The sequence below is a fragment of the Pectinophora gossypiella genome, chromosome 9, assembly GCF_024362695.1.
Source record: "Pectinophora gossypiella chromosome 9, ilPecGoss1.1, whole genome shotgun sequence".
Classification (NCBI taxonomy): Eukaryota; Metazoa; Arthropoda; class Insecta; order Lepidoptera; family Gelechiidae; genus Pectinophora; species Pectinophora gossypiella.
The window spans coordinates 6,985,062-7,005,822 of NC_065412.1; the positions used below are offsets into that span (position 1 = coordinate 6,985,062).

General features: G+C 37.9%; 1 protein-coding gene across 1 annotated transcript in view; it reads left to right on the forward strand.

The window, feature by feature from the left end:
* The window catches only part of LOC126369519 (RYamide receptor-like), a 30,924-nt gene extending 13,747 nt beyond the window's left edge, over positions 1-17,177 (forward strand). The window contains exons 4-6 of the mRNA XM_050013997.1: positions 4,508-4,666; positions 12,973-13,063; positions 13,633-17,177. Of these exons, the coding sequence (XP_049869954.1) occupies positions 4,508-4,666; positions 12,973-13,063; positions 13,633-13,829 (447 nt within the window). The 3' untranslated portion in view covers positions 13,830-17,177. The remainder of the gene's footprint in view (positions 1-4,507; positions 4,667-12,972; positions 13,064-13,632) is intronic.
* The last annotated feature ends 3,584 nt before the right edge of the window (positions 17,178-20,761 follow it).

Genomic DNA, 20,761 nt, shown 5'->3' on the forward strand with positions numbered 1-20,761 from the left:
GAGATGATCAGTTGACTGCAATTCCTACAACTAAAACACATAATAACAGGTTATTACCGCTTTTAAATCGGGGTCTCATATTTCCCTGATTTAAACGCGGTAAGAACCCGTTATTATGTGTTTTAATTATGATAATACCCACGTAAACTTAAAATAATGTATTAGCAATTCTTATTTTTTTACATATCGCTCCTTACGGTTGTCTGGAAGAAATCGCTTTAAGCGATATGGCCGCCATTTGTCATGTACCTAGTTAAAAGTTTTTTGTAAATATTTCCTTTTATTTTGGTGCAATAAAGTATATTTGTATTGAATTGTATTTTATCAATTCAATAAATATTTAACGGCCCATACGAAAAACGATGTTAATTGCCTATTTGTGCTCGATATCAAAAATGTTACAATATGAAATTTGTTTAACTACTGGGGGGTTAAAATGGTCACCGCCCCTGTTGTTTTCCTAGTCAATGGTACGGAACCCTTCGTGCACGAGTCCGACTTGCATTTAGCCGGTTTTTTTAAACATAAGCAGCAGGTGTGGTAGCAATGTTATCTGTATTTTACGCCTACAAAAAACGTCTTAAAGCCCGTGCCTTAATGTTCATTGTTTAGGGTAACCTCTAATGACAAGGGTTTTGGTTAGATGTCGGCTATTAAATCCAACGGCCAATGCGACTTGTTGAAATAGCTTCCCGTTCGGAATTCACTCCTTCGATTGGTATTGGGTCCGATAATAACAATTTCTATTCAGTTTATTCAATATTTTTGGTATATTTTATCCCAGCAAAAACATTTTCATGTAAAATGTGCCAAGACGAGATCATATTGATCTACACGGGCTACCTATACAAACCCAAAGTTCATAAACTGTACACGTTAGGCAAAATATGGGGCTTGTCCGTTTTGTTCCTAAAAGAACTGTAATAACAGAATGGCAATGAGTCAATAAAATTGCCCATAGTATTTCACCTTACGTTCGTGTGATGGTGTTTCTAAGACATCTGGAAGTACGTTATAATTATGATGATCGTCAGTGAGTCAGTCAGTCAATAAATGTCAAATCGGGGATTTATGCACATTAATAAAATTTTACCCTGACAATAGTAATCCTGACACCTAGGGTTGATGGGGTTGGTATTCCACCTCACAACACATAAAATAAAATCTAAAGTATAATAGCTATGCGTTTGAAACTTTATATGTTTAATAAATCCACTGTTAGCAATATATCCTGAGAATTTGGTTTATGTGGTATAATCCAAACCAGAGTTATTAGGGTTCAAAAAAATCAACGAAACGTTTCGAGAAAAGGTAGGTAGTGCCCTGCCCTTGCGTTTTGCTTTGCTCGTCTTCGCGGGGGCACTCTCGTGCTCCCAGATTGATTTTGTTGTTTTGAGAACAAGTTCCACGTGATGTCTGCGCTAAGTAAAATATTGAAGTACAATTTGCATATCGGCTTATGGTTACGGCTAATGGTAATGGATGGCTTTGTAGAAAATTGCGTCATTTATTTTATATATATTGCGTCGCAAATTGCGTTGTCCAAATATAGCAAAGTTAATTGAATATATATTATACGAGAGACAGGTCTTTGCCCTACCCTGCGATTCAACTGAGGCTAATAATCATAGCTATAATGGGTATTTTGTATAAGTCTTTACCCTCATAAACGAGAACTACCTGTTTCTGTCCCATATCAACATCATTCACAAAGTTGATAATCTGTTTAATTACGTCATATTTTAGCCAATACGCTAAGAATATTATATACAGCGTGTTAGCGACATCGTAACGAAAACTTTGATGGGTGATTTCATGATTCTGAGTTAATATCAAGTGGAATTTTTCGTTGCAAAAGTATGGAACTGAATATAATTATAATACACTAAAATTTTCATTAATTTCCCGCGAACAAAAATTCCTCTTGTTATCAAATCAGAATCATGTTCTGAATCATCCCCCTCAGAATTCGTTACGTTGTCACTAACACCCATAAATGTGTACTAGTATGGCTAGGTACCTGTACCTACTTGTACGGGGTGTAAGTGACATCGTAATGAATACTGAGGGATATGGAATCGAAAATAATTAAAAAAAAAAACAAAATTTTTACGACGGAAAATTCCATTTGATATTAGCTTCATGACTATAGAAACATGAGGGGGATTAAAGAGGCAGAATTCAGCTCTCGAAAGGAGGGTTCTGAAAGTAGTTGACGTTGAATACACAGTTCGTATTCGTCCTGTTACTAGACACGTGGTTTACAATTAAATCCATTTGCTCGTGAAGGTTTTTAGACCCTTCTTAACTCTATGGACCCATTCACTGAATACTGACCGGACTGGCCGCCATAGTTGTTAGAAGTCTTTCTTCATAGTTAAAAGGAAACGTAAACTTCGATTACTCCATATAAACTTGTCGATGTTTGAAATTAATACATACATACATAAACTCACGCCTATTTCCCACCGGGGTAACCAGAGACTATAGAATTCCATTTGCATCGATCCTGACACACGTTTCTTGCTTCCTCTATATTGATCAATCGCTTCATACAGGCACGCCGGTTCAGAGTAGATCGTACTAAACCTTTTTTAAGGACATCTTCAATATTACTTAATATTTGCACGATATATATCATTATCTTAGAAAGAAACGGCGAGTAGATTCGCGTTGATTGAATGTTGTAAAATTCATTACACAGACGATTTTCTCGAATCGATACTACTTAGAGTGTGAGAACATACGACGCGTTAAGGGTACGGTACGTAAGTACTTACGTCGCTGCATTTGTACATTGCGAGGTCGTGACACTCAGTACGCTGAAGCAGTGACCGGCAACGTTCGTGTATCCTCTCCTTTACCTATCTATATTTTTTCTACCGCACGGCGCTGACTCAGAAAGGCTTGACTTCTTCGGTATTCCGGCGATAAGTTTAGGAAACGCCCTTCCCATAAATTCTTCGAAACTTTATCCCTCAGTTGCATTTTAGTTTTTAACTAGTTATTAGTTTTGGTAGCTTTTTATTTGGAAGCAATTCGGTATATAAAGGAAAAAAGCTACGCTAATTCTAAATCCATTTCGAGATTTGGTCTTAATTCGCTTTATTTCTCTATTTTTAGCTCTCGAATCGGCCGGATGGTGTTTATATTAACAATAATCGTGTATTTACTTGACCTTCATGTAACCTCTATTTACCCAAATTGTCATTGCTAAATGTATATTATATTAATATAATCTGTGGTCATCACTAGGGTAGGGTGTGCGGTTAACAAACTTAATGAAATGACTTCAATAATAATGAGGATCACTAACCCTCATCAAGCATTAGAAGCATAAACTATAATAACTTAAATAAATTATAAATTTACATAATTTTATTTGGACATAATATCTATCTTATATGGCCTAGTACTCTTAGGGACCGACCACAATTTGGACTCATTACCCTAATAAAATATCAATATTAAAATTTTAATACAAACTAAGCAAAGGCAAAGGTATAAACGTCATTCAGCATACTTTAGAAGATATTTTTACATACACACGAACGTAAACTCATTTGCTACGATCCTGACACACTTCTCCTTCTTCTTAAATATTTTTTAATTGTTTAAAAAATTAACAACTGCATGAATAGAAAACATATTCAAATAAGTTTTTTTTATAATAACATAACGTTTCATTTAAAAATATAAAAATTACCCTTCAGAAATACTTTACACACTCAATTGTAGTCTGTACATGCCTCACCGCATAGATTGTAATATGTGCAAGTAAAGCTGTGTAGTTGTTAGGATATAATGAAATAACAGAAATTAGAATCATTTATTGAACGTAATTATCATGGTTAAACTTGTTGAAGGATTTAATATTTTTAAGAGTACGTCATTTTGCTAGGTTTCGCTTACTGCATATGGGAAAACATATGGGAAACTTGCAACACCAACAGATATTAGGCAGCTAAATTACTCAATTGTATAACAATCATCACCAGCCCATTAACGTCCCCACTGCTGGGGCACGGGCCTTCCCTATGGATGGATAGGGAGATCGGGTCTTAAACCATCACGAGGAGCCAGTGCGGATTGGTGGTTATTAACGACTGCTAATGCAGCCGGGACCAACGACTTAACGTGCCTTTCGAAGCACGGAGGAGCTCGAGATAAAAACTTTTTTTTTCTGTGGTCACCCATCCTATGACCGGCCTTTGCGAAAGTCGCTTAAACCGGTCTTTGAAAAAGCACGTAATGGGCCCTGTGCCGAGGTTTTTCTTGCAGCTTCTTTTCCCCGGCTATACAGTTTGTGAGAAGCTGAGGCGGATGAGACGTTATGTAAAAAATGACGATTCAAAGTGTAACTATGTATGTTACCTACTGAATAAAGTTGTTTTTGAATTTGTATTTGAATTTTTAATCAATTTAAAGCCGGCGGACAGCTAATGTACTCACATGCGTATATGTATGTATGTTTATTGTGAAGTATTAACAAGTGTATATCCTGCAGGTGTTATGGACGGCACACGAGGGTGACCAGGAGTGGAGCACGTGGCCTGGCATGCCATACGTGTGGTTCGCGAGCCACTGGCTGGCCATGTCGCACTCCTGCTACAACCCCATCATCTACTGCTACATGAACACCAGATACCGCCGCGGGTTCAAACAGGTAACAACACTTTCCATTCAAATTACTTTGTGATCCCTAGTTTAGTTAGGACATTGCTGTTCACCCCATTGTCTGAAATAACATGATCTGTGCTTCGGAAGGCACGTTAAGCCGTTGGTCCTGGTTACTATTTACTGATGTATGTATTCGTTACATGAGACATATCAGGCGCCTTTGGCGGCTCAATAATAACCCTGACACCATGGTTGATAAAGTGGGCCATCCATCTCACAACCCACACGATAGAAGACAACACCATTCAACTTCTTTTCTCTTTTTCGATTCAATAATACTAATCCGATTTGACGAAAGAGCCATTGCACTATTGAAATGAGTTAATTACTCTATTCTGTAGAGCAGACAAACTCCTTCATTTCTTATTATAAGTTTATTTTTCGCATAACAGGCTCTACCGCTTTGTGGTAGAAGAAAGCCAACGCAAAAAAAAAACACACACTAATCAGTCAGTCACTGTCAGGATTATTCTTGAGACACCTAAGGCATACATGGATCGGTAGGTATCTTCCTTTTGACGTGATTTATTGTAGATTTGCCGCAGATGGCATTAACTACTTGGTCGGACAAATGGGGAGCACTGAGGGCAACAAAACAATTTTAGGTTTTTAATTTTCAAATTTCATATTTAAATGCACATTGCTGATACAGTCAGTACCAGAACGCTCTGCCAAAATGGGCGTATGGATTTTTTTTTCAAAATATCAGACGATAAAATAAACAGTCAGTAATAGAAGTCAGTGATAGACCTGTTCAAAGAACACGTGACTTACATTGTAGTGTCCTTGGTTCAAATCTCGACTCAAGTTCCAAACCACTGAATTCGACTTTATGAGTTTGAACTCGTGGTTTGGATTTGTGCCCGGCTAAAGGCAACGGGCTCGCCTCCTATTACACGGGACCACACCCCGGACACTTCATACAAACAACCTCCTTTTACCACCAAACACTAAAGTTATCGTATACGTACATCTGTGTGTGTGACGTCTGACGCCATACGATTCAAGTCTAAACTATGTTCGAGGGGGTAAGATAAACCTAGCTCAGACGCTGGTGGGGAACGGAGAATTGCCGTTCTGTACGGTGGTGGTAATATTACCAAACAATACATGATGTAAAGAATTATAAACAAAAATATTTATTGCATCTATTTGTTAATACGTGTGCCATTTTAAAATAAATAGACAAATATCAACTTCTACAAAATAATCGAATGAGTAAATTCGATTTGGATGGCCTCTCCAATTTGATTTGATTTGAGTATTTATTATTCCTTATTATATGACGGGACTTAAACATCCAACAAGGAGTGGGTGTAGTTATCACTCTTCGGGGTTCTGGCGTGATGCTATTGTATACAATATTAAATAGCCAGTATTAAAATTAAATATTAAAAAGTCAAAACACATTCATGACATTATTTAAATATTGGGAACGCGCACTGGAGCAGCGTGTCAAAGTCATAAGCCTACTTCCTCATTTGCAATTCTTTGAAGAATGACATCACCTCTAAGCTGATCAGCACCGTAAAGGTGTGTTTGTAGGATATAATATTTAAAAAAATGTAAACCAAATTTTAAATTTGTGGCAAATATTCGTTGCATTTTATCGGATGGTATTGCGAGATAAAAAATACGGGGATATGAAAAACACATACATACATACATCAGATTATGCTTACTTCTCATTGGGGTAGGCAGATACCACGGAATTCCACTTATTACGATCCTGACACACAGACCACCTTCGCTTGCTCCACTCTCATCAAAGACTTCATGGACTTAGAGTACTCTAAACCGGCGAGCATACGGCGGTGAAGTGTTTGGTTAAGAGTAGGTACTTTTTGGCCTTTCTTTAAAACATCATGGACCTGGTTAAAATGGCAATGAATTATATTGACGTATTGAAGTTGCACAATACTCTGACTATAAACTACCACATTAATATTAATTGCTACTTGTTTACATCATTCCATATGAACTCTTGAAAGACCTCTACCTTTTATGTTTTTTTTGCATACTTATGTTTATTAAGTTTCAGTTGATATCAAGTGGAATTTCCTGTCGGAAAATTTATGAATTTTTTTTTACGCAAAGGTCTAGAATTGAAGATAATTAAAAAAACTGAAAAAAAAATCATGAATTTTGCGATGGAAAATTCCACTTGATATTAACTCAGAATCATGGTCTGAATCACCGCCCTCAGTATTTGTTACAATGTCACTAACACCCTGTATATGAATGAGGTCTCACAGAAACCTAAAAATCGAGGTCTTGCCCAATAAAAGCTGTGTCTGACATCTGACATTTGTCTACTGACTTAATTGGCGTTTTAGTACTGGTTGTCCCAGATTTTGGATATTTGCGTAGTACAGTAAAAACGTCATCAAAATTATTAGTCTTTATTCTCATTTGGGTCATCCTTAGGTCATTAGGCAATTGCGAAGAAGTGCCACAGTTTTTTAAGAAGCTTCCGGCAAAAAACAACACTAAATCACCTCTAAATATTTTTCTTCGTAATCACTTCACGTTTTACTAGCGTTGTTTTTGTAAGAGAATTGGTAAGACTTTATTTATACCATAAACAAAACAGAATAAGTTACAATACTCACATGTATTATTCGTTTCATGTAGGATTCGTCAGGCGGAGGACAGGAGTCCTAATACGGCTTTGAAATAGACTAATCTGGGCCCATCCCACTCGCGTCAGACAGAGTACTGCGGGGCGGAAGGCAAGAGGGAAACCACTGCTCTAGTTTTCCTTAAAAAAGTAAACTTAAATTAGTGATGAGTATTTGTTTGATATCTAAGTCCTACTTAATATTCTGCAAACATTTGTTATTTGAGGACAAAAAATATATATCAGTTTTTAAACCTTTCCATCCCATCCCATCTCATCTCTAATCTTGACATAGCGTTTTTGCATAGTAGATAAGTATCTATAAGCACGAATTCGAGTTTTTTTTTGTTATAATGGGATTTGTCTATGTCACGACAATACGTCTACAACTGATGGATAATGTATGTAGAATGTTAGACCCCCCCCCCCACTAGCATCTTTTGAGCGTCGTTGTCGTGCCAGCGTCGACGTTGCGCGGACGCTGGCACGACGACGACCCTCGAAAAACACTAGTGTTGGGGGTCTCTTAAGCGATGTATCCATACATATCAAATAGACCAACTATCTAAATTCTTATTTAATTATTATAAGTCATATAAGGTAAGCGGACCCTGTGAAAAACGGGATAATGCAAGGGCATCTCCCTAGCATTATCCCGTTTTTCACAGGGTCCGCTTACCTAACCTGAACATTTGACAGGTCCGGTTTTTACAGAAGCGACTGCCTATCTGACTTTCCAACCCACGAAGGGAAAACCAGTCCAATATATGTAGGTTAGGTCACATACCTCTGAAAATGCATTTCTCAGGAATGTGGGTTTCCTCACGATGTTTTTCTTCACCGCTGAGCACATGATAATAATTTTTATTTTATTTTTAATAATTAAACTGTTCGTCTGTCATTTTAAAACCGATCACAAGAACGCTGATTTAATTATCTGATGTAGAGCCTGAGGCTATGACCATAATCTTCATTACAGTTTATATTACTAAAAGAAAGCACCGATGTTCGAAAACAGGTTAACATAGATTTTCCTCAAACCGTGCCCTTGATTTCAGCTCGCATGACTTTTAACTGTTAAGTGTCCATCATATTGAGCCGTCGCTACATCTCTGTTGCCTTGCATGCCTCGTTTACCTATAGTTCTTGCGCTCTAGTAGAACGATGTGTATAACAGTAGGACTGAAAGATACAGTACAAGCTAGTGCGAAATAGACATACTAATAAAATTCGGTATTCTGACTTCCGAGATCTGTTGAATATTTAGAACCTCATTTACTTCGGCAATTGTCACTCCTACAGATGTCACTACTCTGCCACTTTCGTTATTGATCCTCTAAGATATATCGCTAATTATGAAGAGGGCTAAGCTCAGAAATTCCCTTGCAAAGTATGTTTCGTAATTAGTTCTGTGGATTCACGTTCATTTTTTTAAAGGAGATCATCGGATTTCGGCCCAGAAGTCAAAGTGCCGGCCAAAAAATAATTTTGCTATATTCCGTTAGATCTTATCCGTCTGAGTATTTATTACTATGACACCAAAGCTGTAGGGTCAATATCTTCGGTTTTATTCGAATTAAAAGAACTGTATTTTTCATACATTTTTAGTGAAAATGTAAAGTGCCGGCCAAGTAACAAAAATGGTATATATCCTTAGAACTTATCCGTCTGAGCATTTATTACTATGGCACCAAAGCTGTAGCGTCAATATTTTCGGTTTTATTCGAATTAAAAAAAAACTTGTATTTTTCATACATTTTGGTGAAAATGTTAAGTGCCGGCCAAGAAACAATATTGGTATACTCCGTTAAAACTTATCCATTTGATCATTTATTATTATGGCACCAAACGTCTATGACCATTACTTTGGCTTTTATTGGACTTTACGTTTTAGTTTCTATGTGAAAAGTGCCGGTCAGCAAAAAACACATGTCAAAACTCTCGAGAAGATACCTGTAAACATTATTCACTATGACAATAATCGTTTATGACCATTAGTTTGGCTGTTGTTGGATTTTTAAAATCTCGATTTTTGATTTATTTTGTTACAAAATAAAATATGACAGGCGCGTTATTTAAAGGATCGTCAGAATGTTTATTATTATGACATTAAACGTCTATGACCACTATTTTGAACTCAATTAGATTTCTCAAAAATCTGGAGTTTTCATACATACCTACACTTTGGCGAAAAAAGTTTTGTCTGGCGATAATGCAGGTAAAGGCGTAATATCGTGGTCGTCTTTGGACACATTTTTATAAATCAAAAATAGGTTTTTGTTTGACCACTATCTCACCTGATGGTGATACATGCTTTAGAAGCTTATTTTTTTTAAGAAAACTGAGGTACTATGCTATATCGGCCGAGTAGCACCAGGACATTGTGATCGGCATACATGCAAAGTACAACTGCCCGACTCCTGTCTTCCCTAACAGCTACTTCAGACGTCATGTCAAAATACGAGTTTCGTCACTAGATGGCAAGCTTATCTTTGGAGGGTGGTAACCATCTACGGTCATAATAATTCAACCTAAACTTAGGCCGTAACGTTGAGTGGAATGCAAAAACTACAGCCAACGTCGTATCTAAAATCAGATACTTAGTATTAATATAGAAGTTCATCTAACAACACACAAAACAAAAACACAAAGTATTTATCTGACTGATAACTAGTCATTGGGAAAGCTCTGCTTGTTTTCATTGTTAAAATGTACTTATATAAAAAAAAGTTTTTTTTAAAAGTCCAATAAACGCTAAAGTCGACATTTGGTAATAAGTATAGTAAACTTTTCAACAACGTTTTCAAGTCGTTTACCAAAAGATTTGACTTATTTTGTTTCGCTGGCTGACATTTTCCCACTTGAACCAAAACGGAAAGAGAGACGAATAAAAGTCATAATAATGGTCAAAAATGTTTCGCGCCAGATTATTAAATGTTCTTAAAGTCCTTTGTAATCCGACGTACCGCAATTATTGCCCAAAGCACATTATTTTTAAACAAAATAAATAAGAAATCAAGATTTTTAAAATACAATAAAAGGCAAACTAATAGTTATGCACGTTTGGCGCTATATAAAAAATTGTTAACAGGCATGTACTCGATACTCTCAACATGGTATTTTTGCTGGTCGGCACTTTTCACATTTGAACTAAAACTTAAATTCCAATAAAAGTCAAAATAATGGTCACAGATGTTTGGTGTCATATTAAAAATATTGAGAAGCAACTATTAGACAGATTTGACGTATTTTTTTCGATGGCCGGCATTTTAACATATTAACCAAAACGGAAAGTCCAATAAATGTCAAAATAATGGTCATAGAAGTTTGGCGCCATACTAATAAATGTTCTAACGCTTCTTTGTAATACAGCTGTATACCTCTTTTTCCCAACGGACATAATATTTTTTTTACAAAATGTATGAAAAAATCGAGATTTTTTAAATCCAATTAAAGTCAAACTAATGGTCATACACGTTTGGTGTCATAGTAAAAAATGTTCAGAGCAATCTACTTGAAAGGTTCGACACATTTTTATTCTCTGGCCGGCACTTTCAAATTTGGGCCGGCGAAAGTATGGAGAGCCGATGATCTCCTTTATTAATTATTTTGACTCGTTCAAATTCAGTTATGACACATGGAATCTTTCCAACACAATGTGAGTTTTTTTACTGACATTAATTCCAAACCGAACCGCTATATAAAAATCAGACAGTACATCGAGAAATTAGGTTTCTGAAATTTACTTAGTATAATTTTGTTTCATAGTTGTTTATTTAAAGAATTCCTAGTCTATCTATCATGTACTAATGCAGAATACACATACCACTCTACTTATCTGTTGAACTACGGCTGGCGACCGCTATGTGTCCCGATTCCTAAAAATAATCTTGAAAAGCACCTATCTTCCACATTTTCCTCTATGTGTAATAGTCAGAAATATCTTTTTAATATTTTATACACAAAGACAACGTAAAAAAGATTTTATCTTGGCCCAAGATTTTATATTTTCGATAAAATAAAGCGATCATGATTATAGCAGAGATAAATATAATAATGTCAAGTAATCTCCGAAATTGCTGAAAAGATTTACAGACGTTGTTATTCTTGTTGACTTGACTTCAACAGGGTTTTTCAAAAACTAGTCTAATACATAACATAGCATGTCTCATCATAACAACATTAATAGGCGTATATACGTCCCATTGCTCTGCTCAGGCCCTCAATCAACTGTAAGGATAGCATGACTGTAACAATTTCTGCCAGTTATCCAGTTTAGCAAATTTGGTGTGTATGTTAAATAGATTTAGGTGTCGTCACATGATGACGAAGGCAGAAGTTATAAAATCTCGATGTGATCGATCAAAGCGGTTCACTTATAACATCTTGGGGATCAAGCTTCCAGATGAATGGTTCATGACTTGCAGTATTCTACTGCAAAGTTAAAACCAGTAGTGCAGTATTTTAGAGTAAAGAATGTCCAGTGTTGTTTACTTTGTAAGTAGTTTGTTATTGCCATTTGATAAACAATCTTTAGTTAAGTAAGTAATAACTAAACTTTCACACTTATTGAGGTACTTAATATAACTTAATCGTGAATATTATAAATGCAAAGTAACTATATGTCTGTATGTTACGTAGGTAACTATTGACGATAAAACCGCTGAACGTATTTAGATGAAATAAATATGGGCAAATTAATAGGATTCAGACATGGAAATGAAGCACTATCACACACAGATACATAAGATTTAGTGTACCTTTTATCGGGAGAGAGAAAGAGCTGAAAAGTACTAAAAGCAAGAGTCAAGCCTGGAATACAATACAAAATAAATTAGGCCCATATCTCACTAGGACATCATGAATGTTAGATGTGAAACCCAGAACAACCGCGCCGCGCGTGGCGCCAATTATATCGAGCGCTTGGGCCAATAAACGATACGAATGGTATCTACGTAGTTGGACGTCAAAGGACTATTGGTTGAAGGCCTCGATATAATTCGCGCCGCGCTCGGCGCGGGTGCCGTGCACAGCCTACAGATAAGGTAGCGTTTATACAATGACATACATTTACTCGGTGGCGCTTGCGAGACTACTCCTAGTGCGACTACTCTGACATGATAAGACTTTTGATGAGAATGTCTGCTTTATTTAGACGTCAAAACTATCGTCCACTCAGTCTTATTAGCGAAAACGTTCACGAACCAGGCCTGAATATAGGCGGAATGAGAATAGTTTGGGGTGCGGAACCCAATTGTTAGATAAGGAATTGAAAACAAAGGAAAGGGTTTATTTCGCAAAGAGGGTAACTATTAGCCGAGATTGTTTAGTAATCTATGTTATTCGCTTGGAAAAAGACTTAAGAAGTTGCGAAAATTGAACTCTATTTTATTGCAAGGTTACTATAATATCGAACATAGGTTATAACCTACAGGGTGTTAGTGACATCGTAACGAATCCTGAGGATAATTCAGACAATCATTCAGAGTTAATTTCAAATGGAATTTTCCCTGTATATAAATTAAATTTCCCTATTGTGTTGTAGTTATTTAAAAGTTACATCCACTGTACAAATAAACATGGTGTACAATGTTTTACCTAGAATAAGAAAAGTCTGAATAAGTAGGAAGGCAAGTAAACATGTAAAAACAACAAATAAATCTTATTCCCAGATTCTCGGCAGTCTCCTTTGTTGGAAGATACCGGATTCCTCACGATCCGCTCATCATCGTTCTAGTATCTGTGATGGAATTCCACTTTCAGGTAAGCCATAAAAAAACCTTTTTAACTCAATACGATGTCCATTTATTTTGGTCGATTGGTTTTCATGTCACCATAGGTTACTAATTCATTACCATGCGCATCTTAGGCCTCTGTATCAAAAGTGGATGCTAGAGTTTATTGTTATAAATTACTTTTAAAAAAGAAACAAATTCGAATGAAAACCATACGATGTGTCTTGGCCTATCAATTATAACCGATCTATTATTATGGTCCTTGTTGTAAAATCATAGGTTCCTGGTCCGGATTTAAAGAAAGAATAGAAGCGACACACTGTCGCATTGACTGCAACTGATTGTTACATTTACGTAATAAGTATTGTACCAAATAAAAAAATTCATTGACAGAATCCTACTTACATATTTGAGCCAAATCTCAAAAACATCGTATTCAACAAAAAAAATAAACGGTCGAATTGAGAACCTCCTTTTCCTTTTTCTTTTTTGAAGTCGGTAAAAATATTATTTCTTACATTTTATTTGACACATTTTGAGATCGCTTTACTTTTTTTTAATTACTTTTTTCTACATACAAGGCTGTTTTGTTCACAGAGATGGTCGGCGTCAACGGTTCCACAGTCAACAGACGTCTAATGGGCTGCAAGTGTCGGGTAGGTCGTGGTACTGACAATGGAAAGTGCGCTTTATGCCTTTCTTTGCGACAGCTCAAATTGCCAGTAACGACGACGCCGCGAACGCTTGCGCCGCCAGCGCGCGCACTGTCCGTACGATCCGAATTTACTTACTAATTGTGGACGGTGTAGATATATTTTAGTGATTACGATGCAATATATATTAAATAGAGGAAAGAAATTGACTGTCTGGAGGAGTGGCAACTCAAAGCGATATGACTGTGCAGCTGTGTGTGGTCTATCTGTGCGTTACGAATTTACTATTGTATCATGGAACTCAAAGTAATGAGTGACTAGAAGCGAGAGTGGTATAATAAAAGTTAAGTACATAATAATGAGAAAAACTATGTGTTGTGTGTAATGTTTGTTACTGTACGCTTTCCTTCCGTACCAAAGATACGCTATGAATTTACTTACTATCTATTGTAGACGTTTAATGAGATACCTGTACTTTGGTGGTCACAAAGTTAGTACAGATGTACAGAGAAGTATTGTGACAGCTCGCAAGGGTTTCACAAAATATTGGGTCAAGCACGCTTGCTCTGTTTGTGCGCTACGAATTTACGTAGATTCTAATATATACGTAATGGAACAACTTATATTTTAGTGAGTATAGACGAAGAAATGCGGATATCGAGAAACTATTTTTTTATATGCAACATGTTGGGTGATAATGTTAGCATTGGTAACAGAACGATCTGATAAACTGTGGTAACTGGAACTCTACCGACCGTTCAGATTCTAACGGACTTACTTATAAATATCATGGGAATATACATAATTAGTAGAGGACTCGATCCCGGTTAATTTTTCTAATCCCGGGACTTCGGGATTATCTACAGTTAATCTCGGGATCCCAGGATAATCCTGGGATTGTACGTAATGGTAATAGAAAATGGTAACAAAACAGTAAAACATATGAAAATGAACTCTTTTTTTAAATCTTTCGTTAAAAAACAAAACAAAATTATACTTTCTCCAGATAAAATATACAACAAACTAGGCACTTCTGAAAATAATTTATGAAATAGTTTCATAATTGTGTAGTTTGTTTCTTATTTTAATTTAAAAAATTAACTACTTACTTAAAACTTGTTTAGTTATACTTAAAAAAAAGACTTTATGCTATAAGCATTTAATTTTATGCACAATATAAACATAACCTCTTAGAGTCACAAAAAATTCATAGATTCATTAATATCACCAATTAAGAAAAAAAATATCAATATTTACACGAGAAGCGGATATTTTACACACTTCTACACATTCGTTTCACGCACATATTTATTGACTTACATAAAAATATTTTAATCCCGAAAATTTCGGAACTAAAATACGACCGGGATCCTGGGATACCGACGTCTGGGATTCCAGGATCGAATCCTCTAGTATTAAGCGATTCAAGCGTAGCCGATTTGGGAGTCCTAAATGTGTAAATAGAAACTTTCTCTGGAGTACCCCACGTTTTGTTGAAATACAGATTGCTACGAGTACCTGAAAGTTACAAACGCTTGCACAGCTTGTGAAGTCATTTTGTATCTAAGTTTCAAATAGACTCAAACTAGTGCGAACATCTCTGCGGACAAATAAACCTAAGCCAACCAATATGAGAACCCAAGTCAACCAAGTCAAATGACGGCAACACAGTACAAGAGCATGGTGCAAATTTGTATTATGGTGGCAACACAAACTTGAACTATACGCACGCTGATTTCACTTTGACGTAGGAATACAGGTTTCAATGTGCTAGTTCTTTGCTTCGGACCAACTCCTTGCGAGTTACTCTTCAACGTTATTGTGAATCAGACAGTTTGACTAGCCAAGGGCGATCTTTAATCGATATTCCTTTGATATTACTTATTGCAATGTTCGCCTTTTCTTCTTACCTAAGCTGCCTATATATTTTTGAAGTAATTACTTAACAAATGTTTCACTTTTTGAAATTAAATTAACGTTCTTCTTAGGTATCACGTTCACACATTTAAGTAGAATAATAGATTTTAATAGTATCTAATTTTATTAAGAGTACGTAGCTATTTAAGTAAGTATTATGTATGTACAGTAAGATTATGTACCTATATTAAGTAATATTGTCGTACCTAGAGTATTTATCAGTAATAACTTTGGGGCTCCAAGTCGACTCATTGGGGGTGATGGCGTTTAAATTCCTCTAACCGTAAGTGCTCTACAATACAATCTTTTTGGAAGTAGTTTCAAGAAGGCGAATCAACGAGCGCGTCTGTGCATGCGCGCACACTTACTTACTTGAGTATATCCTGCGCAGATGATGACTCCTGGAAAATGGATTCTGAAACCTCGTACCTCAATGAATCCATCACTTGCTATCGCTGTAGTCAAAACCGACTGCGAAACATAATGATGTTTTGACAATGATAAAGATCAACACGCGTCTTATAAAATGTAAACCTCTGCATATGAAACAATTTAAATTAGAACCAAGTAATTGTTATGAGAGAAACTGAAGACTGGGAGACGACATGATATTCGGTGTAAAGCTATGAGAGTTTAATAGAAGTCCCTTTAAAACTGAAATATAAATTGATCAAAGTGATATCATACGGTCAATACAAATAGGGTAAAGCTGGTAAAGTGATAAAACCTGTAAATATAAACACTAAGTGAAGTATGTCTGTAAACTTTGTAAATAAAGCATCGAATGCCTGTTGACTATTCGATTTTGTAATTTAGTGAATAAACTATAGACCAACTAAAATAACAAGTGCGGTCGAACCGCAAATCGCTTGCTTAGCTTTGTTTTAATACCGACAGATACTTATCAGTGTCCAAAGAACAATAATGAATCGTGACTGTTACTTTAGAGATAGAGGCAGACAATCAGCTCGCGACATTAAACATTTCTGCTATCCGATGAATTCTCTCTTTCAGCATTTTAGTTTCCCGCCCGCATTGCGCTGCTTAGTTTGGAAATAATCCTCTTATTAATTCATAACAATTTTACCGGCTGAGTGAGGGCTCTTATCGCTCCACGTTTATCCGACGACTTATTTCTAGTCTTATGATTAAGTGGCAGTGTTGATTGTGGGGAGGCCTGTGCCCAGCAGTGGGACGTGTATGGACTGTTCATGTATGATTAAGTACAGTTCGGTAGGTACTTTGTACTTTATTGTTTTACTTGGTTTATATAATCACCTAGGCTCTGGCTGAATAAATCTTCTTTCTTTGCCAGAGGAAGCTAATTAAAATTTACGATACTTTTATTTACCTTAGTTGGCAGAGCACTGAGAGTGACGTCACGGACGTTGTGTTGACATACGGAACGCCAACTCACTGCGTCGATTAAAAATACATAAGTCGGTTAAAAGAGTGAAATACTTATTAAAAACTATAAAACGGATTATATTGTGCAACATACATTGTAGGCTACCGGTAAAGTGCGAGCATTATTGAGATATAACTAAAATAAAAATATCCCTCAAGCGGTGAAGTGAAAAGTACCCACATTACACATTGGTGTTGAGTGATTTGTGTAATAAATAAAAGCCAATTTACCAGTTATACATATTTATAATAATATAATAATATAAAACTTCTCGGCCAAATTTTCTAATACAAATACACAAAAATACAACCTAAGGAACTTAATACCTAACAGAACATCGCTCGGTAAATCACAATGCCTGCAAAGTGTAACGCGTGTTGTAAATATATGTCTGTCATGGAAGGTGTTATTTGCCCCAAATGCAAAGAGGCAAACCATAGGGCGTGCGTAAATATCCCGAGGGACGCCCAAATACATAGTTCGTGGCTATGTCCGAAATGCAAGGCTGCGCTGCCAAGGAACAACGAAAACGGCACGCCTTTGCGAGGAATGAGCGCCGCGTATGTGCTGGATGACTCGATGTCGGAGTCATTTGCCACCAGACAAGCCAGCATCGAGCTGGGTGTTGCTGCTGGCACCGCACCGCTCAGCAACACGGCCCTCGACGTTACCGCGGACTATCGTGAGTCGCAAACTGACCTGTCCGTCGAACTGCGACAGTTCCGAGAGGAAATGAGGCAAACCCGAGAGGAGTTCCGCGCGTTCCGGCAGGAGATGCTCGACCTGCGCGCCCTGGTGTCCTCCTGCGACGCGCGCCTCACCAAGCTTGAGGCGCGGGTGGACGAGATGGAGCGGCGTGCAGGCAGCGGCGCAAATGATGACCACGGAAGCGTCGTTAACATGCTCGAGACAACAGTCGCCCAATTAAAACGGGATCTCGATGATCGTGACCAGGAGTTGCTACTGAATGATGTCGAGATCTCTGGAATCCCGGAGGAGAGCGGTGAAAACGTCGTCCACCTCGTAACAGCGTGCGCCGTGAAGCTGGGTGTGGCGGTCGACGAGCGCGACATAGTCAGCTGTGTGCGAGTAGGAGGCCTGCATGCGGGGAGTGAGGGCGCCCCTCGCCCGCGTAACATCGCCGTGCGCCTCGCCCGCCGCACCGCGCGCGACCAGCTGCTGCGTGCCGCGCGCGTACGCCGCACCGTCACCACTGAGGGGATGGGACTGCGCGGCGAGTTTCGACGGTTTTACGTCAACGAGCGTCTCACAAAGCGCAACCGTTCGCTATTTGGCCGAGCACGAAAATTGGCCAGTGGCTTAAATTGGCGATTTGTTTGGACGCGTGACGGTAAAATTTTCACCCGTCGAGACCAGGGGGATCCGGTAAACCGAATCAGGTCCGAAAAGGATCTCGACAGTGTTTTTGGGCCGGCACAGGTTCGTCCCGCTCCCGCGGCTGTCGAGAGCAATGTACCCGTCTCGGTTTAATATAAGCCCCAAGCAGCACACTAGCGTTATTATTATTGTTATTAATACCAATATAATAATAATCATTTTTTTTATACCGCATAATGTTCTTTGTTTGTGTGTATGTTACGCGATCTTTCTTGTCATGTATCTCTCTTAATTGTTTGTTATTTGCCTGTGTATTTACTGTACAACGTCGTTATGACTCATGTCGTCAGGTGGGGACGTTCGCGCGGATTCAAGGAAAAAGTATTTTTATCTATTCGTCATTATCGTATCGTATATGTATAATATCGTTTATTGTATCCTATATACGCATAACATTCTACATTCACATACAACATTACACTCAAAATGTACACAACACAACAACACTACATGTATACTGCTCAACAAATATATTGATAAAGACAACTCCTTTCGCACTTTTCATGGAATTTATTGATGAGTTTTCGCATATTGTTATTATAATATATCTAAAATGATTTTAACACGAAAATTAAAGGTTGGTTTATTTAACGCAGGCTCTTTGGGAACGGGGCAGGACGAATTCTTAGTGGCCATGAATCGGCACAACGTGGATATAATGGCAATTAACGAGACGTGGTTGAGGGAGGGGCATGAGGGCCGCGCCCCCGCCGTGCCGGGCTACCGGCTGCGGCACGAGCCGCGGCCGCCGGGCAAACGTAAGCGCGGTGGCGGCGTCGTCTTCTACACCCGCCGCGGCCTCTCTGCCCGGGTGCTTCCTCACCCACCGTCTGGGTGTGTTGAACAGATGTGGCTCACTGTTACACTCAACACTAAAAAAATCGTTATAGGCACCGCGTACCGCCCGCAGTGGGTGACAGTAGACCTATTCTTGGAGGCCCTATCCGAGTCTATGTCTGCATTTTCGTGGGCTGACCATACTACACTCCTTGGCGACTTTAACATTGATACGCTGGACGCCGTTGATCGCGACGGCAGTGTTAAGAAATTCAATAACTTTCTTGCGTGTTTTAATTTGGAACAACTTGTTACTGAACCAACACATTTCACATGCCACAGTGAGACACTAATCGACGTAGTCTGCACGGATGTAAAGGGGAGCTCTGTTGGTGTTGACTATGTCCCTGACCTGGGAAGACATGCATTCGTAACATGTCTAATAAATATTCCCAAATACAAACCGTCGCCCGTTCGAGTTACGCGAAGATATTTAAAAGACATTGACTTAGAAATGTTTAATGAGGACCTGTCATCTTTAAATTGGAGCTATATTAGCTCACTGTCCAATGTAAACGATATGGTTACTATATACGTTGATACGATTTTGCATTTGTTCGATGTCCACGCACCTCTCAAAACTAAGGTTGTTAGGTACGAACAATACCCATGGATAACGTACAACATAAGGCAAATGATGAAAAAGCGAGACGAGGCACATACTAGAGCACGACTTAGTAAACAGGATAGTCATAAAACTTTCTATAAAGATTTAAAAAAGGTAGTGAGTGAGGCATTGTATAGGGAGAAGCGGTCATACTTCGAACATTATATCAACTCCACAGAAAATGACTCGCGCACTCTGTGGAAGCATATTAAAAAAAATGTTAGAATAAAAAGTAGACCAGAATTTCCAGCAAATGTTTTTAAAGACCCAGACGAGATAAATAATTATTTTTTAAATGTTCCCGGCAACATAAATGTCAAGATCTCACAGTTAACTTTCTTTGAATGTCTTGTCTTGGTATATGGTCTTGGGTTCTAGACAACAGATAGAGAGTATTACGCGTCAAGGGTTGAACATTAGTATTCGAGGCGAGGTGGTACAGCGAGTGTCTGAATCGCGAAACCTAGGGTTGCTAATGGACGAGGAGTTACTTTTTGAAAAGCACATTACGAACACTGCTAGCAACTGTTTTTACAGATTAAAAGTAATGTACCAAATTCGAGAATATTTAAGCACTCCCATTCGAATTAAACTATGCGACTCTTTAGTTTTATCTAAGTTCAATTATATGGACGCTGTGTATGGGCCTCGGCTGCTGGCGCGCTCACAAAAACTAGTTCAAAGAGTACAGAATGCTTGCGCTAGATTCTGCTTCAAAATACCTCCCCGCACACACGTAACACCTTACATAAACAAGGCTAAAATCTTAAAAATGAAATATCGCAGACAGTATCATTTTGCAACGCTGATGTTCGGAGTAGTTAAATTTAAATTACCGCCATATCTTGCGGACAAACTAGTATGGTCCCGCGACGTGACTGCTGCCAGGACCCGTGCGTCGTACTA